The 19,451-nt window shown below is 41.9% G+C and overlaps 1 protein-coding gene across 3 annotated transcripts in view; it reads left to right on the top strand.

Annotated features, from left to right (window-relative positions):
- skic3 (SKI3 subunit of superkiller complex) overlaps nucleotides 1-19,451 on the top strand; it is a 42,423-nt gene that overhangs the window by 10,570 nt on the left and 12,402 nt on the right. For 2 of the 3 annotated variants that reach the window (XM_088336401.1, XM_088336402.1), the window contains exons 16-34: nucleotides 198-322; nucleotides 382-632; nucleotides 709-811; nucleotides 1,873-2,055; nucleotides 3,104-3,242; nucleotides 3,313-3,391; nucleotides 5,340-5,401; nucleotides 5,480-5,536; nucleotides 5,612-5,680; nucleotides 6,550-6,624; nucleotides 6,705-6,846; nucleotides 6,913-7,006; nucleotides 8,986-9,063; nucleotides 9,147-9,271; nucleotides 9,344-9,467; nucleotides 15,119-15,343; nucleotides 15,424-15,496; nucleotides 15,575-15,628; nucleotides 18,504-18,615. In XM_088336401.1, the coding sequence (XP_088192527.1) occupies nucleotides 198-322; nucleotides 382-632; nucleotides 709-811; nucleotides 1,873-2,055; nucleotides 3,104-3,242; nucleotides 3,313-3,391; nucleotides 5,340-5,401; nucleotides 5,480-5,536; nucleotides 5,612-5,680; nucleotides 6,550-6,624; nucleotides 6,705-6,846; nucleotides 6,913-7,006; nucleotides 8,986-9,063; nucleotides 9,147-9,271; nucleotides 9,344-9,467; nucleotides 15,119-15,343; nucleotides 15,424-15,496; nucleotides 15,575-15,628; nucleotides 18,504-18,615 (2,170 nt within the window). The remainder of the gene's footprint in view (nucleotides 1-197; nucleotides 323-381; nucleotides 633-708; nucleotides 812-1,872; nucleotides 2,056-3,103; nucleotides 3,243-3,312; nucleotides 3,392-5,339; nucleotides 5,402-5,479; nucleotides 5,537-5,611; nucleotides 5,681-6,549; nucleotides 6,625-6,704; nucleotides 6,847-6,912; nucleotides 7,007-8,985; nucleotides 9,064-9,146; nucleotides 9,272-9,343; nucleotides 9,468-15,118; nucleotides 15,344-15,423; nucleotides 15,497-15,574; nucleotides 15,629-18,503; nucleotides 18,616-19,451) is intronic. The other variant, XM_088336403.1, reaches the window with a different exon arrangement.

Here is a 19,451-nt window from a genome sequence, read left to right as displayed (position 1 = left end):
TGGACAGCACCACAATTATTTCTATTTATTTAGCTTTTCTTTTTTTTCACTGTTTTATTTTTGGTTTTCAGTCAAAAGTTTCATACTTTTGGTACTCCCTTTTTAGCCCCAAATTTCCCTTTCTCTGCATCCCCGTATAATCTAGTAAAGTAAGGAAGCAAAACATGGTTGCAATGCTTTTTTTCTAATTGCTCCAGGACACTGCATTGACACTTCTCCAGTCAGTGATCGAGATCGCCACGCCTGGTTCTGCCAAATGGGCCTGGATGAGACGAGGCCTTTACTACTTAAAAGTTGGACAGCATCAATTGGCTATTGCGGAGTAAGGATAAACACATTCTCATTCTGAAATTATTTATTGTAGATTTGATGTTTTTATAGTCTTCAGGCAGCACTGAGAGCAGATCCAGAAGACTGGGTGTGTTGGGAGTGTTTAGGCGAGGCTTACCTAAACCGCCAGAGTTTCACAGCAGCTCTCAAGGCCTTCGGGAAGGCCCACGTTCTTCAACCCACCTCCATTTATAGTGTCTATCAGATGGCTGCCATTAAACAGACTCTAGGAAAATTCCAAGAAGCTGTTGCAGAGTATTTGCAAATCACAGCGCAGCATGAATATGTCCCTGCACTGAAAGGTACAAAATTTTTATGTTGCTTGAATGTCCGTCTAATTTGCATAGATACAGTTAATTGAAACTGTGTGTCATTGAGGTCTTGGTGAATGTCAGCTGTCACTGGCAAAACTGTTAATGGAGGACTGTAGAGACGGCAGTGCTATTGACTTCATTGAACAAGCTATACAGAATCTCTTCAAGTAAGTCAGAATTCAAATTAAGCTTCTTAATTTACCGGCAAATGCAGCTGAAATGTAGGCAAAAGATTTGTTAATTTGTACATTTATTACCAGTAACGAGCAGTCATTTTTCATATATTAAACAACTATATTTCCATAAATAGAATCATGCCTATGCATAACAAAAACTGTCATAATTTAAAAAATGCACAAGTCAACGAATGAATAAATTCTAGATCAAAAACAAATATGAAATTTTACTTCTGAAAATATATAAATGTATAAAAATAAAAACAATGTATAACTACATTCATAACAAATTTGTTTTATAATAAAAACAAAAATAAGCGATTCAGATAAGAAATTTAAAATATGGGAATACATTTAGAAACAAAAATAAATATTCACATTAAAAAAAGAATATAAATACGAACATAAAATTTGACTCATTATATTAACTATAAATGAATGGACACAAAACACAGTACATAAATAAATTTTAAAAGTCTATATTTATAAAAACCAGAAATAAAATGTATTTTAAAAGAAATATATAAATAAAAAATAAAAGAAATACAGATATGAAACATGACTTCCTAAAATAATTATAAATAAATAACTATAAAAGCAATACATAAATAAATCTATATTTTTAAAAATATATACAGATTTTTTTCCCTCAAATATAACTAGAAAATCAATACATAAATAATAAAACTAAAACGCAAAATAGATATTGAATATTGTTTCTGAAATTAGATACAACAAAATAAAAACAATAATATCTAAATTAAAAACGGACTAAATGTCAAAATAAATTTCAGATAATTACTAAATAAATCCAGAAATAAAAGTGGAAATCAAAACAAATATGAAACAATAGTTCTGAAATCAACGATAAAAAACACAAATAAAAACAAAAACAATCATGAATAAATAAAAAATGAATGAGTATGAAAATACAAAAATAAAAATTCAAATTGAAAAAATAAATATGGAAATAATTACAGTCAATAAATATGGTACGTAAAAGTGAACTTAAAAATGGAACTGATAAGTTAGATCTCTGTGATTGTCTTCAGGGCTGTAACTCTACGATCTGACTTATCCTGCTTGTGGAAGCTTCTTGGAGACACCTGCTCCGCTGTTAGTTCAGTGTCTCCAAACAGAGTTAGGATTCAGATGCCGGCAGTGCTGGCTGCTTTAGACCCAAAAGTTCCCCTCCACGTGCTGAACCAGTTCGAAACGCTAAGAGTCGGTGAAAGGTATGCCTGAGTCTTTAAAGGTGTTCCCAAACATTTTTTTTCTCAGTTAGGCACACATGGTGTAGTGTTCCGCTCCACAATTATGCAAGTACGTTGCAAAAATTTGATGCAGTGGCGGACTGAAGAGACTTGGTCTCAAGGTTGACCGATCTGTCTTGCTTTCTGTTAAGCTTTGACTTCATTGAAGGAACAACACTTAAAATGACAAATCCCTTTCAACACAACATGTTAGGCAGCTCCGAAACTGATTGTTTTGTACTGATCAGATTCAATACAAGGAATTGTAGTTAACCGATTGCGGACCGCTCATTTCTGCTCGGGGAATTCGCGGGGGACTGTTGTTGCATGCTTCGCCCAGGGAGGAATTTAGTGGAGAACTGCTACTGTTAACACCAGATCTAACAGGCTGCACACCTTCCATTTTTGACTTGTTAGTCAACAAAATGTTTCTCCAAAAGTCTTGAGGATAATCAAGATGATTTTTGCCTGGGAACTCCCCCATGGATGGAATTTTAGGCTAGTGTCTCCTAGGATGAGCTGTCGTCACACTTTCGGAGTAATCTTAGTTGGTCGACCACTCCTGGGAATCTTTGCCACTGTTCCCAGTTTTTGCCATTTGTGGATAATGGCTCTAACAGTGGTTTGCAAGAGCCATACAGCCTTGGGAATTGATTTTTGACCTTTTTTGGACTGATAGATCTCAATCACTTTTTGTCAAATTTCTTCTAGAATTTTTTTTTTTTTACATTATGCCAGATACACTTTAAATTTATTTTCGTCCCTTAATAAATGGAATCAACATTTCAAAACTGCATTTTGTACTCCATTGGGTTGTTTTTTGTGATGTTAAAATTGGTTTAATAATCTTTTTTGAGTGATAAACATGCAAAATCCACAGAATTGAGGGGGCATATACTTTTTTCACAGCACTGTACTATTTCCTCACAATATGCATGTTTCAGAATTTTGGGAATACCTTTATTTTTGTAATGATATTTGTGCGGTTCTCTAATTTCAATCTGAGCTGTGACTAATTTGGTATCTGTAGGTGTTACACTCGTGCATTGAAGCTCATGCCAGACGTTGGCAGCCTGTGGTATGATCTGGGGCTCAACTTTTCTCACCAAGCTCGCTTGACATGCGATGGAGAGGAAGAGCGAGATTTACTACTTGAGAAATCACAACAAGTATGCAGATAACCATTTTTAGTTTGTGCTTTCATTGCTCACTCGGTTTAAATTATATTTTATTTTTTAGTGTTTACGAAAGGCAATTATGATGGACAGCGGCAACCATTGTTTTTGGAATGCTCTCGGCGTGATCAACACGAGCAAAGGTCTTGATTATCATTTGGTCATGTCAATTTTTTTTCATTTTGTAATTTCCATTAGTACAAGTTCCGTAGTGGTGCCTCCAGGCACCAAGTAGTCTCCTAAGACACCTGAGTAGCCCAAGGACTAGTTCTGAAAATGGCGAACCATTAATGGGTCATTGCAATTTTCAAAGAAATTTGATTTCTAACTGGCTTGTGAAATCATTGACATCAGTGTCTTCTAATACAGTACATGGTCAACTCCTCACAAATTATTTTTGAATTAGTCGATATTTATAAATCATTAAGTGCCCTTATACAAGGCAGTTATTTTAGTGATTAACTTTCTTTCTTAACCCTACTTTCAATAATCACAGTTGTATGATAAGATATTGTTAACATGGTTATAAAATATTACTGTAAAATTCAGACTATAGAGCGCACCTGATTATAAGCCGCACCCAGTACATTTGAAAGGAAAAACTAACTTGCACATACATAATCCACACCTGACTGTAAGCCTCATGTGCCGACAATCAACCATGAGATATTTCCGAAGAAAGAGAAAGAGTTTTAATAATATACAGTTCCGAAGGACCGCCGGACTTTTGATAAACGAATATGTGTCTGTACAATGTCACTAGTCACTGAAAAACGTCATGCCACACATCACCGTAAAGCTTATACTCTTGGGATTCAATATATGATTTGGTCATTTGGTCATCTTTAACTTTTTTGAATGTCCGAGAAAATGGCTTCGTTACATCAAGGACAACCCATAAATTCCAACCATGTAAAATATTAATATAATGCCGACAAATAAATAGATATCCGCCTTAAACATTTCTGCTTCTTTGGACGTTATTTGCATTTATAGAAAAACAGACTTGTAAAATTATTCCCAATACGATAGTTAGGCCCCCCCCTTTTGATTGACACCTTTTCCATAATGAGGGTCTGTTCATGCTAGTTTTATTCATGCACAAAGCGCAAAGTTACATTAAAACATGCATTTTCCTCAACACATATATTCCACCCGTCTCAATCTTACCTTTGCTGCTTGTGCGCCCCTGGCGGCCGTTAGAAAAAATGCATAAACCGCAGGGTTAAAAGCTTAAATAGCCAATCGTGTTAATAACACGATTGGCTATTTTGAAATCACAATTGCATTAACAAAAAGCTCTCAGCTTCACAAAGGTTCGTGACCCCAGTTATAGTCCTTTTTTTTTTTTTTTCATTTTTATGAGCTATTCTTAAAAAGTGTGGTATACCATGAATGCTATAGTAAAAAATAAAAAGTGGAAATAAAGATACTTAGGACGCACCGAATTTTCATCACCGAAAAATGGACTTACCGGTATGCCTATTTTCCAAAAGAACGTTTCGATGACATGCCAGTCAGTTACTATTCTATATAAAGTATTTTAAACATTTCTGTGCAAATATATGTTTCAAATTATTATATTTCATTTATTTACATTCTTTTTGGTTATTTTTCAGGTGATCTATTTAGGTTTCAGTGTTTTGGTCATTCGGCCATACTCATGTTTGGTTTCAGACCCCAAAAACGCATAAAAAAGGTATGAAAATATGATCCTGACAAAATTAATTAAAAAAATAAATAAATAGAAATAAAAGAAAGACATGCATTATTATATCAAAATAAAATGAAAAATAAATAACAAGATTCCCCAAAATATAAAATATAAATAAATGTAATACATTGTAAATAAATAGTATTAAATCTCTATCCACAAATAAATATACTCTGCACTATATTTATATTTTATTTCGGCATGACATTCATCATGAAGTGTTGAATTGAAATTTCAAAAACATAAAAACAACAAATCCTTCAAAGGTTTTTGAGAGATTTACAGTTTAAAAAAAAAATTGACCTTCATTTTTATATTCTTTTCCGCATTTTTGGTCCTCCAATGAAAAAAATGTTCGTCTTTTTCCACAACACCAGGCATGGAAAATTTTGCCCTGGCTCAGCATTGCTTCATCAAGTCCATCCAGGTCGAACCAAACGTATGTATAATGGGCTTAGGTTCATTCTTGGGCTACAGATGTTTTTTTTTTCTTAGGTTTTGTTTTTATCTCCTACAGAATGTTGTTGCATGGACCAATCTTGGAACCTTGTATTTGAAAAAGGACAATATAGAGGTTTGTGTTTTGCAGCATCTTGATTATTGTTTTCTCTTGTTGTGCTGTCTTACCAAACTCATTGACTTTTTTTAGCTTTCACATGAGGCCTTCAAAGTTGCACAGTCATTGGAGCCGCTGTATGTCAACTGTTGGATTGGACAGGTAGATTTATTTTATTTACTGTAGACCCCCTCGGATGCGACCCAATCGGTTCTGAGATGGGGTTGCAAGGCGAATTTGCGGTATGGCAGGGGATAGAAACCTGTGGTAATTAGATAATGCATTCTTAACCCTTGGTACACCAGGTAAAAATATTAATATAAAAAAAATAGTACATATTAAGTACTACTTAGTTCTAATATACGTCATATTGTTAAATAACGATAAAAGTATGATATAAAGGGAAAATGTATTTAGCTTTGGTGTGATTTGACTTGAACTGGTATAGTGGAGTTAGCAGGTGGATGCATAGGTGGTAGAAGGGCAACGGATTAAAATGAAAACTATTTAAAACTTTCACTTCTTGCCTTAATCGCATTCTAAATTTGAATAATAGTCCTTACCGTCCATTGGTTATAGCCATCTTCTTAAGCAAGTGTAACAATGTGTGTGCCATCTCCATATATCTTGACTTCGCAAGGTTTTTTTCCAAGGTTATCATTTTTTTCCTCCTTTTAACATCACTGCAAGTCTCGAGACCGATAGCTGAACAAATCAAAGTATTGACTAAACAAAGAGAGAGAAAAGGAGCATTGTGTGCATATCGGCGTCTGTTTGATGCCGTGACGCAAACCAATTGTAGACCAGATTCCAATATGATGTCAACCAATAGCAGAAAAGCATCTTGGGCACTTAATAGGCACAGTCATGTGTATTACTACTGCAAAGTGTGGAGTTTTTGGCCCTCAGAATAATTTGTAGTTAATGTTTTATGATGGGGAAAACGCTGTAACAGGGAAAACCTCGCAAGGTCTACTGTATTTATTTTTAGTCGTCACTTTAGAATAACTTGAATCTGACCTTTTTTCCAGGCCTTGATAGCAGAGCGAGTGGGAAGCTACGACACCATGGATCTTTTCAGACACACAACAGAGCTTAGTACGCATGTACGTGACTATGACACAGATTTTAAACAAGAACCCGTCTAATTAACAAACTTTTGACCTCTTAACTTCATTTTTGACAGACGGAAGGAGTAAAAGGATATGGCTACTGGGTGTGTTTGACCTTGTTGGATAAAAGCAAGCGAGACTCTGAGCTATACCGGTACAACATCGTACAAATGAATGCTGTCTCGGCAGCCCAGGTTGCACTCAGCAAGTTCACTGGTATAACTTGAAAGTCTTCTCTTGTGTTGTGCGTCATGAAGATGATAAAGTACATTTTGTTTCCAGAGAGGATTCAGTCGGATGCAGATGCTTTTATCATGTTGGGGTTTCTGTCGGAACATCTGCAGCTGAAGAGGCAGGCTGTGCAATCGTATCAAAGGTATTGGGGAAAAATAAGATTTATAAAACGACTTTACTTTTGCATTCATCATAGAAAATCTTCACTAAACCCTCCTGGAATAAGTATTTATTTGAGTGAAGCTGCTCCATTGCTGTCCAGTAGGTAGTGATAATGCGCATTGTAAAGTGAGTGGCTGTCAACATTAAAGCCACCGTGTTTATTATTTAGTAAACCCTAGTGGAGGTAAAATACTTCGTTCATTTGAATTAAACATCCATCCATCCATCCATCCATTATCTGCACCGCTTATCCTCAGTAGGGTCACAGGGGTGCTGGAGCCAACCCCATCTATCTTCAGGCAGTGGGCAGGGGACACCCTGAACTGGTTGCCAGCCAGTCGCAGGGCGCACAGGGACAGACAACACACTCGCTCAGTCACACCTAGGGACAATTTGGACCGGCCAATTAACCTGACATGCATGTTTTTGGAATGTGGGAGGAAATCGGAGTGCCCGGAGGAAAGCCACGCAAGCACGGGGAGAACATGCAAACTCCACACAGGAAGGTTTGATCTCATGACCTCAGAACTGTGCCACACACTCGCGAACCACTGCGCTGCCATGCTGTCCTTAATTCAACACTATTGATTCAAATATGAAGCAAAAAATCATGTACTACCTTATATAATGTTTTAAAGACTTGAAATTATTAATTATCCTACACAACTTGAAGAAGCAGGCAGCACGGCGGCGCAGTGGTTAGCGCTTGTGCGGCACAGTTCATGTCATGGGAACCTGTCGTGGGTTCAAATCCAGCTCCAGACTTCCTGTGTGGAGTTTGTATGTTCTCCCCGTGCTTGCGTGGGTTTCCTCCGGGCACTCCGGTTTCCTCCCACGTTCCAAAAACATGCATTTCAGGTGAATTGGCCGGTCCAAATTGTCCCTAGGTGTGAATGAGCGAGTGAGTTGTCTGTCCCCGTGTGCCCTGCGATTGGCTGGCAACCAGTTCAGGGTGTCCCCTGCCCACTGCCCGGAGATGGCTGGGATGGGCTCCAGCCCCCCCCGCGACCCTAATGAGGATAAGCGGTACGGCTGATGAGATGAGATGAGAACTTGAAGAAGCTGACATGTTTGATTGCCATCTTACTACTACATAAGCTCAAACCTGTTATGCCCCAGTGGTGCCTTTAGTACTTAAATCCTACTCACTATCCACAACTGAGCCCATCTTCCACTCATGTTAGCCTCTTAGCTCCAGGCTAAGGTTCGCAGCTAGCCGCTAATGTTGTTAGCTTTTTTGTTTATTTGGATCTCTTAACCACTTTCCTGTGGTTAGATCCATGTACAGCCCGGTGGCACCCATTCCTCTCCATGCCAACATATTTTTTCGATGGGTTTTGAACCAGGGTGTTAGGTACTCTGTGTAAACAAAGCTTGCTCTTGAATTCTTTTAATGGCCTTTGTAGAAGCTTCTCCCGCTAGCAGGTAAAGTTAGCTAATTGGACCAGCTTTGACCAACTCCAGTTATCTGCTCTTTCAAGCTACTCCGGCTGTATTCAGCGGTTTAATTGTCGCTCACGGGGATTGATGCAAGCTTTCATGGCACATACTTCTGTTCCATTCTGAGCTATGACGACCTCTACTAAGAAATTATTACGCACTGTCACTTCAAAAAGTCATTTTAAATTCTTATTTACTGACATCTGTATAAATTTGCCATAGGTAGAATAGTTCTGTAGTTTTATCATTGTTGCGCTAAGCCCTAACCTAAATCTGATGGAAATGACTCTTATTACTAGATTGAAGTAGTTATTATGCAACAAGAAGATAATATCAAATAATAATTGCATTTCAATGCTTTATCATGCTCAATGAGAGGAAGTAATTTCATCTGGGCTGTATGTTGTGCATATAGCATATTTGACAATAAGGTTGACAATGACAACTGCTTCAGTACCTTTGCTAATGTTTGCTTTGCAGATATTCATGATATGATTAATTTTGAACTCTCCTCTTTAGAGCCGTCGAGCTGCTTGGTTCCAACTCCCTCTCCGAGCATCTATCGTTTGCTCGGAGCAATTACGCTCGTGCTTTGTGGTGAGAAATTTCTTAACATACAAACATACGTGTACTCAGCATCATTCCGCCTCGCAACATCAATCACGCTATGTCCCTCTCAGCGCTTTTGGTCAATGGCACGACGCAATCCGAGTTTATAACTCCAATCCGGTTGAGGAGCTCAGTGATCTAGCAGGGCTTGCCTTGGCCTACTGTAAAGCCGGGCAAATCCCCGAAAGCATCAGGAGTAAGTAGCAGCACTGAAGCTCTTTGGAAATGCATGTTTGCGTGACTGCTACATGTTTTGTGTGCTTCGTAGCATACGAGCGTGCCTTGGCTGTGGCCTCCAGTGAAAATCAGACGGCGTTCGTCTTGACAGCTCTCGCCCTGCTGAAGCACCAGCAGGGCGATGTCGACTCTGCCAAGACTCTGCTGTTCAAGTGGTGAGTCTGCTGACATTTGCAACTTTTCTATCTATTTACTTCACTGACAGCAAGGGATGCTGAGAAATCAAAATTTGCCGGCTCCAACTGAAAATTGAAAATGAAAAAATCCTTACTTTGCACTGGCTTGCTAATATAGTTACAATGATCAGAAGACCCCTAATGATGAGACAAAACTTTGGTCCTCGATTTCCCTCGCCCGGACGCGGGTTACCGGAGCCCCCTTCTGGAGCCAGGCCTGGAGGTGGGGTCCGCTGGCGAGCACCTGGTGGCCGGACCCTTACCCACGGGGGCCGACCGGGCACAGCCCGAAGGGACGACGTGGGACCCTCTTCCCATGGGCTCACCACCTGTAGGAGGGGCCAAAGGGGTCGGGTGCGCAGAGAGCTGGGTAGCAGCCAAGGGAGGGGTCCTTGGCGCGACGATCCCCGGCTACAGAAACTGGCTTTTGGGACATGGAACGTTACCTCTCTGGCAGGGAAGGAGCCCAAGTTGGTGCGTGAGGTTGAGAAATTCAGACTAGATATAGTCGGATTCACCTCTACGCACGGTTTGGGCTCTGGTACCAGTCCTCTCGAGAGGGGTTGGACTCTCTTCCACTCTGGAGTTGCCCGTGGTGAGAGGCGCAGAGCCGGTGTGGGCATATTAATTGCTCCACGGCTCGGCGCCTGTACGTTGGGGTTCACCCCGGTAGACGAGAGGGTAGCCTCCCTCCGCCTTCGGGTGGGGGGACAGGTCCTGACTGTTGTTTGTGCTTATGCACCAAATAGCAGTTCGGAGTACCCACCCTTCTTGGGGTCCTTAGAGGGTGTGCTTGAGAGCGCGCCCCCTGGGGACTCCCTCGTACTGCTGGGAGACTTCAACGCTCACGTGGGCAATGACAGTGAGACCTGGAGGGGCGTGATTGGGAAGAACGGCCCCCCTGACCTGAACCCGAGTGGTGTTTCGTTATTGGACTTCTGTGCTCGTCACGGTCTGTCCATAATGAACACCATGTTCAGACATAAGGGTGTCCATATGTGCACTTGGCACCAGGACGCCCTAGGCCGTAGTTCGATGATCGACTTTGTCATCGTTTCGTCGGACCTGCGGCCGCATGTTCTGGACACTCGGGTGAAGAGAGGGGCGGAGCTGTCAACTGATCACCACCTGGTGGTGAGTTGGCTTCGATGGTGGGGGAAGATGCCGGCCCGACCTGGCAGACCCAAGCGTGTTGTGAGGGTCTGTTGGGAACGGCTGGCAGAATCTCCTGTCAGAAGAAGTTTCAATTCACACCTCCGGCAGAACTTCGCCCATGTCCCGAGGGAGGCGAGGGACATTGAGTCCGAGTGGACCATGTTCCGCGCCTCCGTTGTCGAGGCAGCTGATCGGAGCTGTGGCCGTAAGGTAGTCGGTGCCTGCCGCAGCGGCAATCTTCAGACCCGTTGGTGGTCACCGGCGGTGAGGGATGCCGTCAAGCTGAAGAAGGAGTCTTATCGGGCCTTCCTGGCCTGTGGGACTCTGGAAGCAGCTGGCAGGTATCGGCTGGCCAAGCGGAATGCGGCTTTGGCGGTTGCCGAGGCAAAAACTCGGGCATGGGAGGAGTTTGGCGAGGCCATGGAAGCCGACTTCCGAACGGCTTCGAGGAAATTATGGTCCACCATCCGACGTCTTAGGGGGGGGAAGCGGTGTGCCATCGACACTGTGTATAGTGCCGATGGGGCGCTGCTGACCTCGACCCGGGACGTTGTGAATCGGTGGGCGGAGTACTTCGAAGACCTCCTCAATCCCACCGGCACATCTTCCTCTGGGGAAGCAGAGCCTGAGGACTCTGGGTTGGGCTCTCGTATCACTGGGGTTGAAGTCACCGAGGTTGTCAAAAAACTCCTCGGTGGCAGGGCCCCTGGGGTCGATGAGATCCGCCCGGACTTCATTAAGGCTCTGGATGTTGTGGGCGTGTCATGGTTGACGCGCCTCTGCAACATCGCGTGGACATCGGGGACAGTGCCTCTGGACTGGCAGACTGGGGTGGTGGTTCCCGTCTTTAAGAAGGGGGACCGGAGAGTGTGTTCCAACTACAGGGGAATCACACTTCTCAGCCTCCCTGGTAAGGTCTATTCAGGGGTACTGGAGAGGAGGGTCCGCCAGGAAGTTGAATCTCGGGTTCAGGAGGAACAGTGTGGTTTTCGTCCTGGCCGTGGAACACTGGACCAGCTCTATACACTCTTCAGGGTCTTTGAGGGTGCATGGGAGTTTGCCTGTCCGGTCTACATGTGTTTTGTGGACTTGGAGAAGGCATTCGACCGTGTTCCTCGGGAGGCCCTGTGGGGGGTGCTTCGGGAGTATGGGGTACCGCACAGTCTTATCCGGGCTGTGCGGTCCCTGTATGCCCGGTGCCAGAGTCTGGTCCGCATTGCCGGCACTAAGTCGGATTCGTTCCCGGTGAGGGTTGGGCTCCGCCAGGGCTGCCCTTTGTCACCGATTCTGTTCATAACTTTTATGGACAGAATTTCTAGGCGCAGCCTTGGCGGGGATGGAGTCCGGTTTGGGGGCCTCAGCATTGCGTCACTGCTTTTTGCAGATGACGTGGTGCTGTTGGCTTCCTCAGGCCGTGATCTTCAGCTCTCGCTGGAGCGATTCGCAGCCGAGTGTGAAGCGGCCGGGATGGGGATCAGCACCTCCAAGTCCGAGGCCATGGTTCTCAGTCGGAAAAGGGTGGTATGCTCCCTCCGGGTCGGGGAGGAGGTCTTGCCCCAAGTGGAGGAGTTCAAGTATCTTGGGGTCTTGTTCACGAGTGAGGGTAGGATGGAACGGGAGATCGACAGACGGGTCGGTGCAGCGTCTGCCGTCATTCGGACACTGTACCGGTCTGTCGTGGTGAAGAGGGAGCTGAGCCGAAAGGCAAAGCTCTCGATCTACCGGTCGATCTACGTTCCTACCCTCACCTATGGTCATGAACTTTGGGTCATGACCGAAAGAACTCGATCCCGGATACAAGTGGCTGAAATGAGTTTCCTCCGCAGGGTGGCTGGGTTCTCCCTTAGAGATAAGGTGAGAAGCTCAGTCATCCGGGAGGGACTCGGTGTAGAGCCACTGCTCCTCCGCGTTGAGAGGAGCCAGTTGAGGTGGCTCGGGCATCTAATAAGGATGCCTCCTGGACGCCTCCCTCGGGAGGTGTTCCGGGCATGTCCCACCGGCAAGAGGCCACGTTGGAGAGACTATGTCTCTCGGCTGGCTTGGGAACGCCTCGGGGTCCCGTCGGATGAGCTGGAGGAGGTGGCTGGGGATAGGGACGTCTGGGCTTCCCTTTTAACGCTGCTGCCCCCGCGACCCGACCTCGGATAAGCGGAAGACAATGGATGGATGGATGGATGTTTCAGGAATTAGGTTAAAAATTAACATGTGACAAAATCTGTGAAGTAGAAACCTTTACTTTATTTTATTTTTTACAATTATAATACCATTTGGGATGGGTTGCCTCATTTGAGGTGTCCTTAAAAAAGTTGAAAGTTAATTATTGTCACTATTGAGCATGTGTTAACAATGTCCATATGACTTCAAAGAGCCCTTATGCTTTATTTTCCACTGGCCAAGTCAAGTCAAGTTTATTTGTATAGCCCTTAATCACAAAGAGTCTCAAAGGGCTGCACAGACCACAGATTATTGCAAACTGCAAACTACACCATCCCCTGATCTAAAACGTACATGAGGGCAGGGAAAAACTCAAAAACCTCAAAGTGAGGAAAATGAAGAAACCTTGAGAAGGGACCGCGCATGAGGTCATCCCCCTTCCAAAGAGGACCAGGCTGCAATGGATGTTGCAATAACAAATAATACACAGCTATTGTCAACATGAAATATTGGTTATTCATATGCTGTAGAATAGAAGTGTGTTTTAAGCCTAGATTGAAACATTTCACTAAGGTTGCAGATCGAATCTCAGGGGGAAAAGCATTCCACAACACCCCAAATGGAGAACGCGGATCTCTTCTTGGCTCTTGGGTCTGATTATCTTTTAAGCAAAGCCATTCAGGGCGGAATACATTAAGCAAGGTCAATGGGGTTGGGGGTAGTGCTAGATAGTGACGTCACGCTCGTCCCTGTGTTATTTTTTTGTAATTTTTAGATTTTGGGGCAGTTGTGCAGCATTAAAATGATGAAAGTAAGATGCCTGAAAAGTTTATTTGAGCTCGTCCAAGAAATGAACATACTTGCACACGCATCATGAACTAACTGACAAAGGCTGCAATGATGACACACGCCAGAAGAAGGTAGCCGCGATCCAAAAAGTTCCAAATTCCGTCCAGCTTTTATCCATCCATCCCTCCATCCATCCATCCATCCATCCATTATCTGCAACGCTTATCCTCAGTAGGGTCGCGGGGTGCTGTAGCCCATCCCAGCTATCTTCGGGCAGTGGGCAGGGGACACCCTGAACTGGTTGCCAGCCAGTCGCAGGGCCCACAGGAACAGACAATTCGCTCGCTCAGTCACAGGAGGTTTGATCCCACGACCTCAGAACTGTGCCGCACACGCGCTAACCACTGCAGCACCGTGCTGCCCGTCCAGATTTCAAAAATTCCAAATTCCGTCCAGCTTTTAAATACTTTTAAATTCTCCACAATACATTGAAATCAAACAGGAAAACCTCTTTACTGGACCAAGCAGTCATTTGACAACTACAAGTACTAAATAATGTAAACATATATTTATATATATATGACGCGTAACTACAGGGCTGTTTAGCCAATCAGAATGCAGAACACAATGCACGATGCAAATCTGTAAAGTGGTAAAACTTTGAAAAGTATACTCCCTTCTAGTAAAGGATCACTGTGCAGTAGAAAATCATAAATAACCGACAGGTGTATTAATAGATGGTAATTTTAATTATTTCAAGGGATATAGAAAAAGTAAAACTGTTAAGTGCTCTAAAATTCAAATAGCACAAGCAAGTTCATTCTAATTTTACTACAGATATAATGAAATATAGTAAGTAGCCACTGCACAAAACTCTCTCCCCTTTTTAAGTACAATTGTTTTTTTTTTTAGATATTTCAACTTTTAATGGAGAGAAGACTGAATAGTGACAAGAAAACTGAAGCAGAGGGGAATTGATGATGATGGTGCAGTATTCAGGGCAGTGCAACAAACCAGTCTCTCTTGTATATACTCCAATGGTAATAATGATAAAAGTCAATTAAACTCTCCCCAGCCAATCGACATCGGGGATCGAATGTCACACACAAAATATGTTTACGAACTAAAACTGCTCAATTGTAATCTTTCATGTTAGCATTTAAAATTATTGTAAATTTACCCAAATCTAGCTAGTGTCTACCAAAGACGGGAGCAAAGGGACACACAAATCTTTGAGAAAATATCTTGTTGCTCAAAGCTTGGCAGGACTCAAATTTTCACCACCATTTCCCTTATTCCTGTGTGCAAAATGAAAACCAATAAATCGCGTGGTGCACAAACTCATGTCCGAGTGAAAGCCAGCCTCACATCGCTCACCTCACTAAAAACTTGACGTCAACACAATGGATACCTTTTTTCAGTTATGTTTTTGCTTTTAGCCGAAACAGAAGGAGCATTTTTGCTCATTTTGGGCAGAAATATGTCATTAAAGAAAATCCCCTGCATTTTTAATGACATGGTTTCCTCCGCAGCTCCATGTTGAAGGAACCTGTCCCAGAGTCCCTCCTGTGTTTATGCGCCCTTGGATTGGTCCACAACGACACCACGTTAGCCGCTGCCGCTCGTACCGAGCTGCTCAAACAAGGATCGTCCTGCGGAGCCGTTATCGAGCAGCGCTGTCTTCTCACCTGCACATTACTGGCGCTGCAGGGCAACTATAGCGCCGTGCAAAGGGAAGCCTCGAGAGCCGTGCACAGGTGAACTGGAACAATCATGGATTTGTAATATAAAAACAAATTTATAGTCTATAATCATGATTTTCTATTACCTCTTTTAGTTATCCGGGTAACTCATCTTTATGGTTGTTATTGTCCAAGTTAGTACCCACATACTGCCCAAGAAAAGCAAATGTAAGACACGTGCAAGTAATAAAACACACTCTGCACAACCTTAATTAAAAGTAATGGAATGAATGTTGTATATTCTAGGGGGGAGCGATAGCTGGGCATGTTGCCTGTCTCTCCAGTATGACCCAAGGAAAGGTATTGGCTTTTTTATATTTACAGTGTGCTATTATATTTTGTTCTTTTTTTGTTCTTTTGTTCGGTCATTGTTGTCCAATTTCATGCAAGGGGCAAAAGTTACATAACTAACTGAAATTGATATTTGACAAAGTTTGAAGCAGGGGATCACCAATGTTTTCAATCTGAGAGCTATTTTTGGTTACTAATCAACACAAGAATTTCAAGTTGATATGAATTTCTAAAATAATTCCTCCTGCTTTTATTATGTTGTTACTATGTTATTATTAGGTTATTACCAGGTTGTAAATATTAGAAGTAGGGCTTAGATAGACTCAGTCAATCATTACACATCTGTTTTGCATGACACTGAGTGATTTATATATGGATTATAGGTATCAATATGCAAAGGTGCTTGTCCCTGCGGGTTCCATATGGCTCATGAAAATAAAAATAAATGTACTATAGCAGGTACTGAAGGGATACCAGTTTGATATGCCTTTTTAAAATTACAAATAATGTTATTACTATGTAGTTACTAAGTTATTACCATTTGTTATTATTAGAATTAGAGTTGAAATGGCCCGAGTCAACTAATAAAAAATCTGCCTCGTGTAAGGGGACTAAATAATCCTCATTTTAAAAATAATTTGAATCATTGATCATGTATTGAGGGGCAGTGACTATGGCTGATTTCTCACGCCAGTAACGAATCAAATTTCCTAGAAAATCACAATGACCCATCACCGGTGAGTTATTTTGAGAACCGGTGCGCAAGCTACTCAGGTTTTTTTAGGGGGCCCACGAGCACCACGTTTGTAACTCCTGGTTTAAAGTTTGAACAGAGGGAGTCACAACATTACTGCTAAGTTTGCATACTTCTCTTTACTTGCGTAGGTTAAATATTTTTGCCAAAATAAAACAAAAAAATACTTTTTTCACACCCTCATGGTCTGATTTACGATCATTTAAAAAAAGTGTTTGCACTCATTTTACCTTGAAATGTTTGAATGGGATTTTTCTTTTCTTTTTTCAGTGCAAGTGCAGATTGTGTTGAGCTACAAGGATAATACTCTACACCACAATCCTATTGCATTTAAATAAATAATTTCAAAATGTATTATATCCAAACTAAGTAGAAAAATCAACAAAAAAACGCATCTCAGATTGACCTACTGATGTCATTTTGAAGCACCGCCATATATATATATATATATACTGGACTGTCTCAGAAAATTAGAATATTGTGATAAAGTTCTTTATTTTCTGTAATGCAATTAAAAAAACAAAAATGTCATACATTCTGGATTCATTACACATCAACTGAACTATTTCAAGCCTTTTATTATTTGAATATTGCTGATTTTGGCTTACAGCTGAAAAAAACTCAAAAATCCTATCTCAAAGTATTAGAATACTTCCTCAGACCAAGTAAAAAAATAATTTTATAACAGCAAAACTAAATCAAACATTTGAAAATGTCCATTGATGCACTCAGTACTTGGTTGGGAATCCTTTTGCACGGATTACTGCATCAATCCGGCGTGGCATGGAGGCAATCAGCCTGTGGCATTGCTGAGGTGTTATTGATGCCCAGGATGCTTCGATAGCGGCCTTCAGCTCATTTGCATTTGTAGGTCTGGTGTCTTTCATCTTCTTCTTAACTATACCCCACAAATTCTCGATGGGGTTCAGGTCAGGGGAATTAGCAGGCCAATCAAGGACAGTGATGCCATGGTCAGTGCACCAGTTACTGGTGGTTTTGGCACTGTGGGCAGGTGCCAGATCATGCTGGAAAATGAAATACTCATCTCCATAGAGCTTTTCAGCAGATGGAAGCATGTAGTGCTCTAAAATCTCTTGGTACACAGTTGCATTTACTCTGGACTTGATGAAACACAGTGGACCAACACCAGCAGCTGACATGGCTCCCCAAACCATTACTGACTGTGGGAACTTCACACTGGATTTCAAGCAACTTGGATTTTGCTCCTCTCCAGCCTTTCTCCAGACTCTGGCGCCTTGACTTCCAAATGAAATGCAAAACTTGCTTTCGTCTGAAAAGAGGACTTTGGACCACTCTGCAACTGTCCAGTGCTTCTTCTCCATAGCCCAAGTCAGACGCTTCTTCCGTTGTCTTGAGTTCAGAAGTGGCTTGACCATGGGAATACGGCTATTGTAGCCCATTTCCCGGACACGTCTGTGAACTGTGGCTTTTGATACCTGGACTCCAGCTTCAGCCCACTGTCTTTGAAGCTCCCCCAAATTCTGGAAGCGGCTCTTCTTCACAATTTTGTTAAGGCTGCGGTCATCTCTCTTGGTTGTGCAGCGTTTCCGGCCACATTTTTCCCTTCCGACAGACTTTTTGTGGATATGCTTTGAAACTGCACTCTGTGAACAGCCTGCTCTTTGAGAAATTTCTTTTTGTGTCTTACCCTCCTGATGGAGGGTATCAATGATGGTCCTCTGGACAGCAGTCAGATCAGCAGTGATTTAGTTTACTGAACCAAGCTGAGTGTTTTTAAGGCTCAGGAAACCCTCGCAAGGTGTTTCGAGTTAATTAGATGATTCAGGTGATTAGTTGAATAGCCTATTTGTATACTTTTTCATGATATTCTAATATTTTGAGATAGGATTTTTGAGTTTTCTTAAGCTGTAAGCCAAATTCAGCAATATTACAATAATAAAAGGCTTGAAATAGTTCAGTTGATGTGTAATGAATCCAGAATGTATGACATTTTTGTTTTTTTAATTGCATTACAGAAAATAAAGAACTTTATCACAATATTCTAATTTTCTGAGACAGTCCAGTATATATATATATATATATATATATATATATTCCAGCATTGAATCTTTTTTCCAGTTTGCTAAATCAAGAAACTTTACTTTATAGAGAGCGCTGCTGTACAGTGGAATCAACCAGTTGGCCTGTGGTAGACATTCTGGAGAGGACGCTTACAAGAATGCTCTGAAGACTATGCAGAGAGCCGTGCTCCTCTGTCCTGGTAGGTTGCGCCATAAGCGTTTTTTCGTACCGATTCCAATAACCATCAAAACCTTGCCTCTGAAGACGGGTAACTTTTTATTCAAGCATGCAATATCCAGTAATTTTTTTTTTGGTATCTTTGTTTTTGTTTGCCACTAAAATAGCATTATACAACTTTGTAAACATTTTCCAGTTAGTCCTGTAAGAGATAATACAGCTTGACGTCAATCAATCAATACTTACTTTGATATTAATATTGTTATGAGCGTCATAAAAGCGACATAAACATTGTACATGTGCTCTACTAATTAATATTACACATGCCTTGGGTAAGAAAAATAAATCAATAAATGTGACTTCATATTTTGCCGTTATCGGGACGATCGTTATAATTAGTGTGCATCCCTAATATCTCATTAGCTGCACCGCTTATCCTCAGTAGGGTCGTGGGGGTGCTGGAGCCCATCCCAGAAATCATCGGGCAGTGGGCAGGGGACACCCTGAACTGGTTGCCAGCCAATCGCAGGGCACACAGGGACAGACAAATTGCTCGCTCATTCACACCTAGGGACAATTTGGACCGGCCAATCCACCTAAAATGCATGTCTTTGGAATGTGGGAGGAAACCGGAGTGCCCAGAGGAAACCCATGCAAGCACGTGGAGAACATACAAACTCCGCACAGTAAGTCCAGTAGCTGGATTTGAACCCACACAGGAGGTTCCCAAGACCTTAGAACTGTGGCGCACACGCGCTAACCACTGCGCCGCCGTGCTGCCCATCCCTAATATTGTTCTATAATATATATATACGTGTCCTTAAATAATTGAAGTCAGATATTTTTTCTATTAACCCT

The sequence above is a fragment of the Urocampus carinirostris genome, chromosome 5, assembly GCF_059441175.1.
Source record: "Urocampus carinirostris isolate Australia breed hairy pipefish chromosome 5, RoL_Ucar_1.0, whole genome shotgun sequence".
NCBI lineage: Eukaryota > Metazoa > Chordata > Actinopteri > Syngnathiformes > Syngnathidae > Urocampus > Urocampus carinirostris.
The sequence above is the reverse complement of the archived record's forward strand: the minus strand, read 5'-3'. Positions and strand labels throughout refer to the sequence as shown.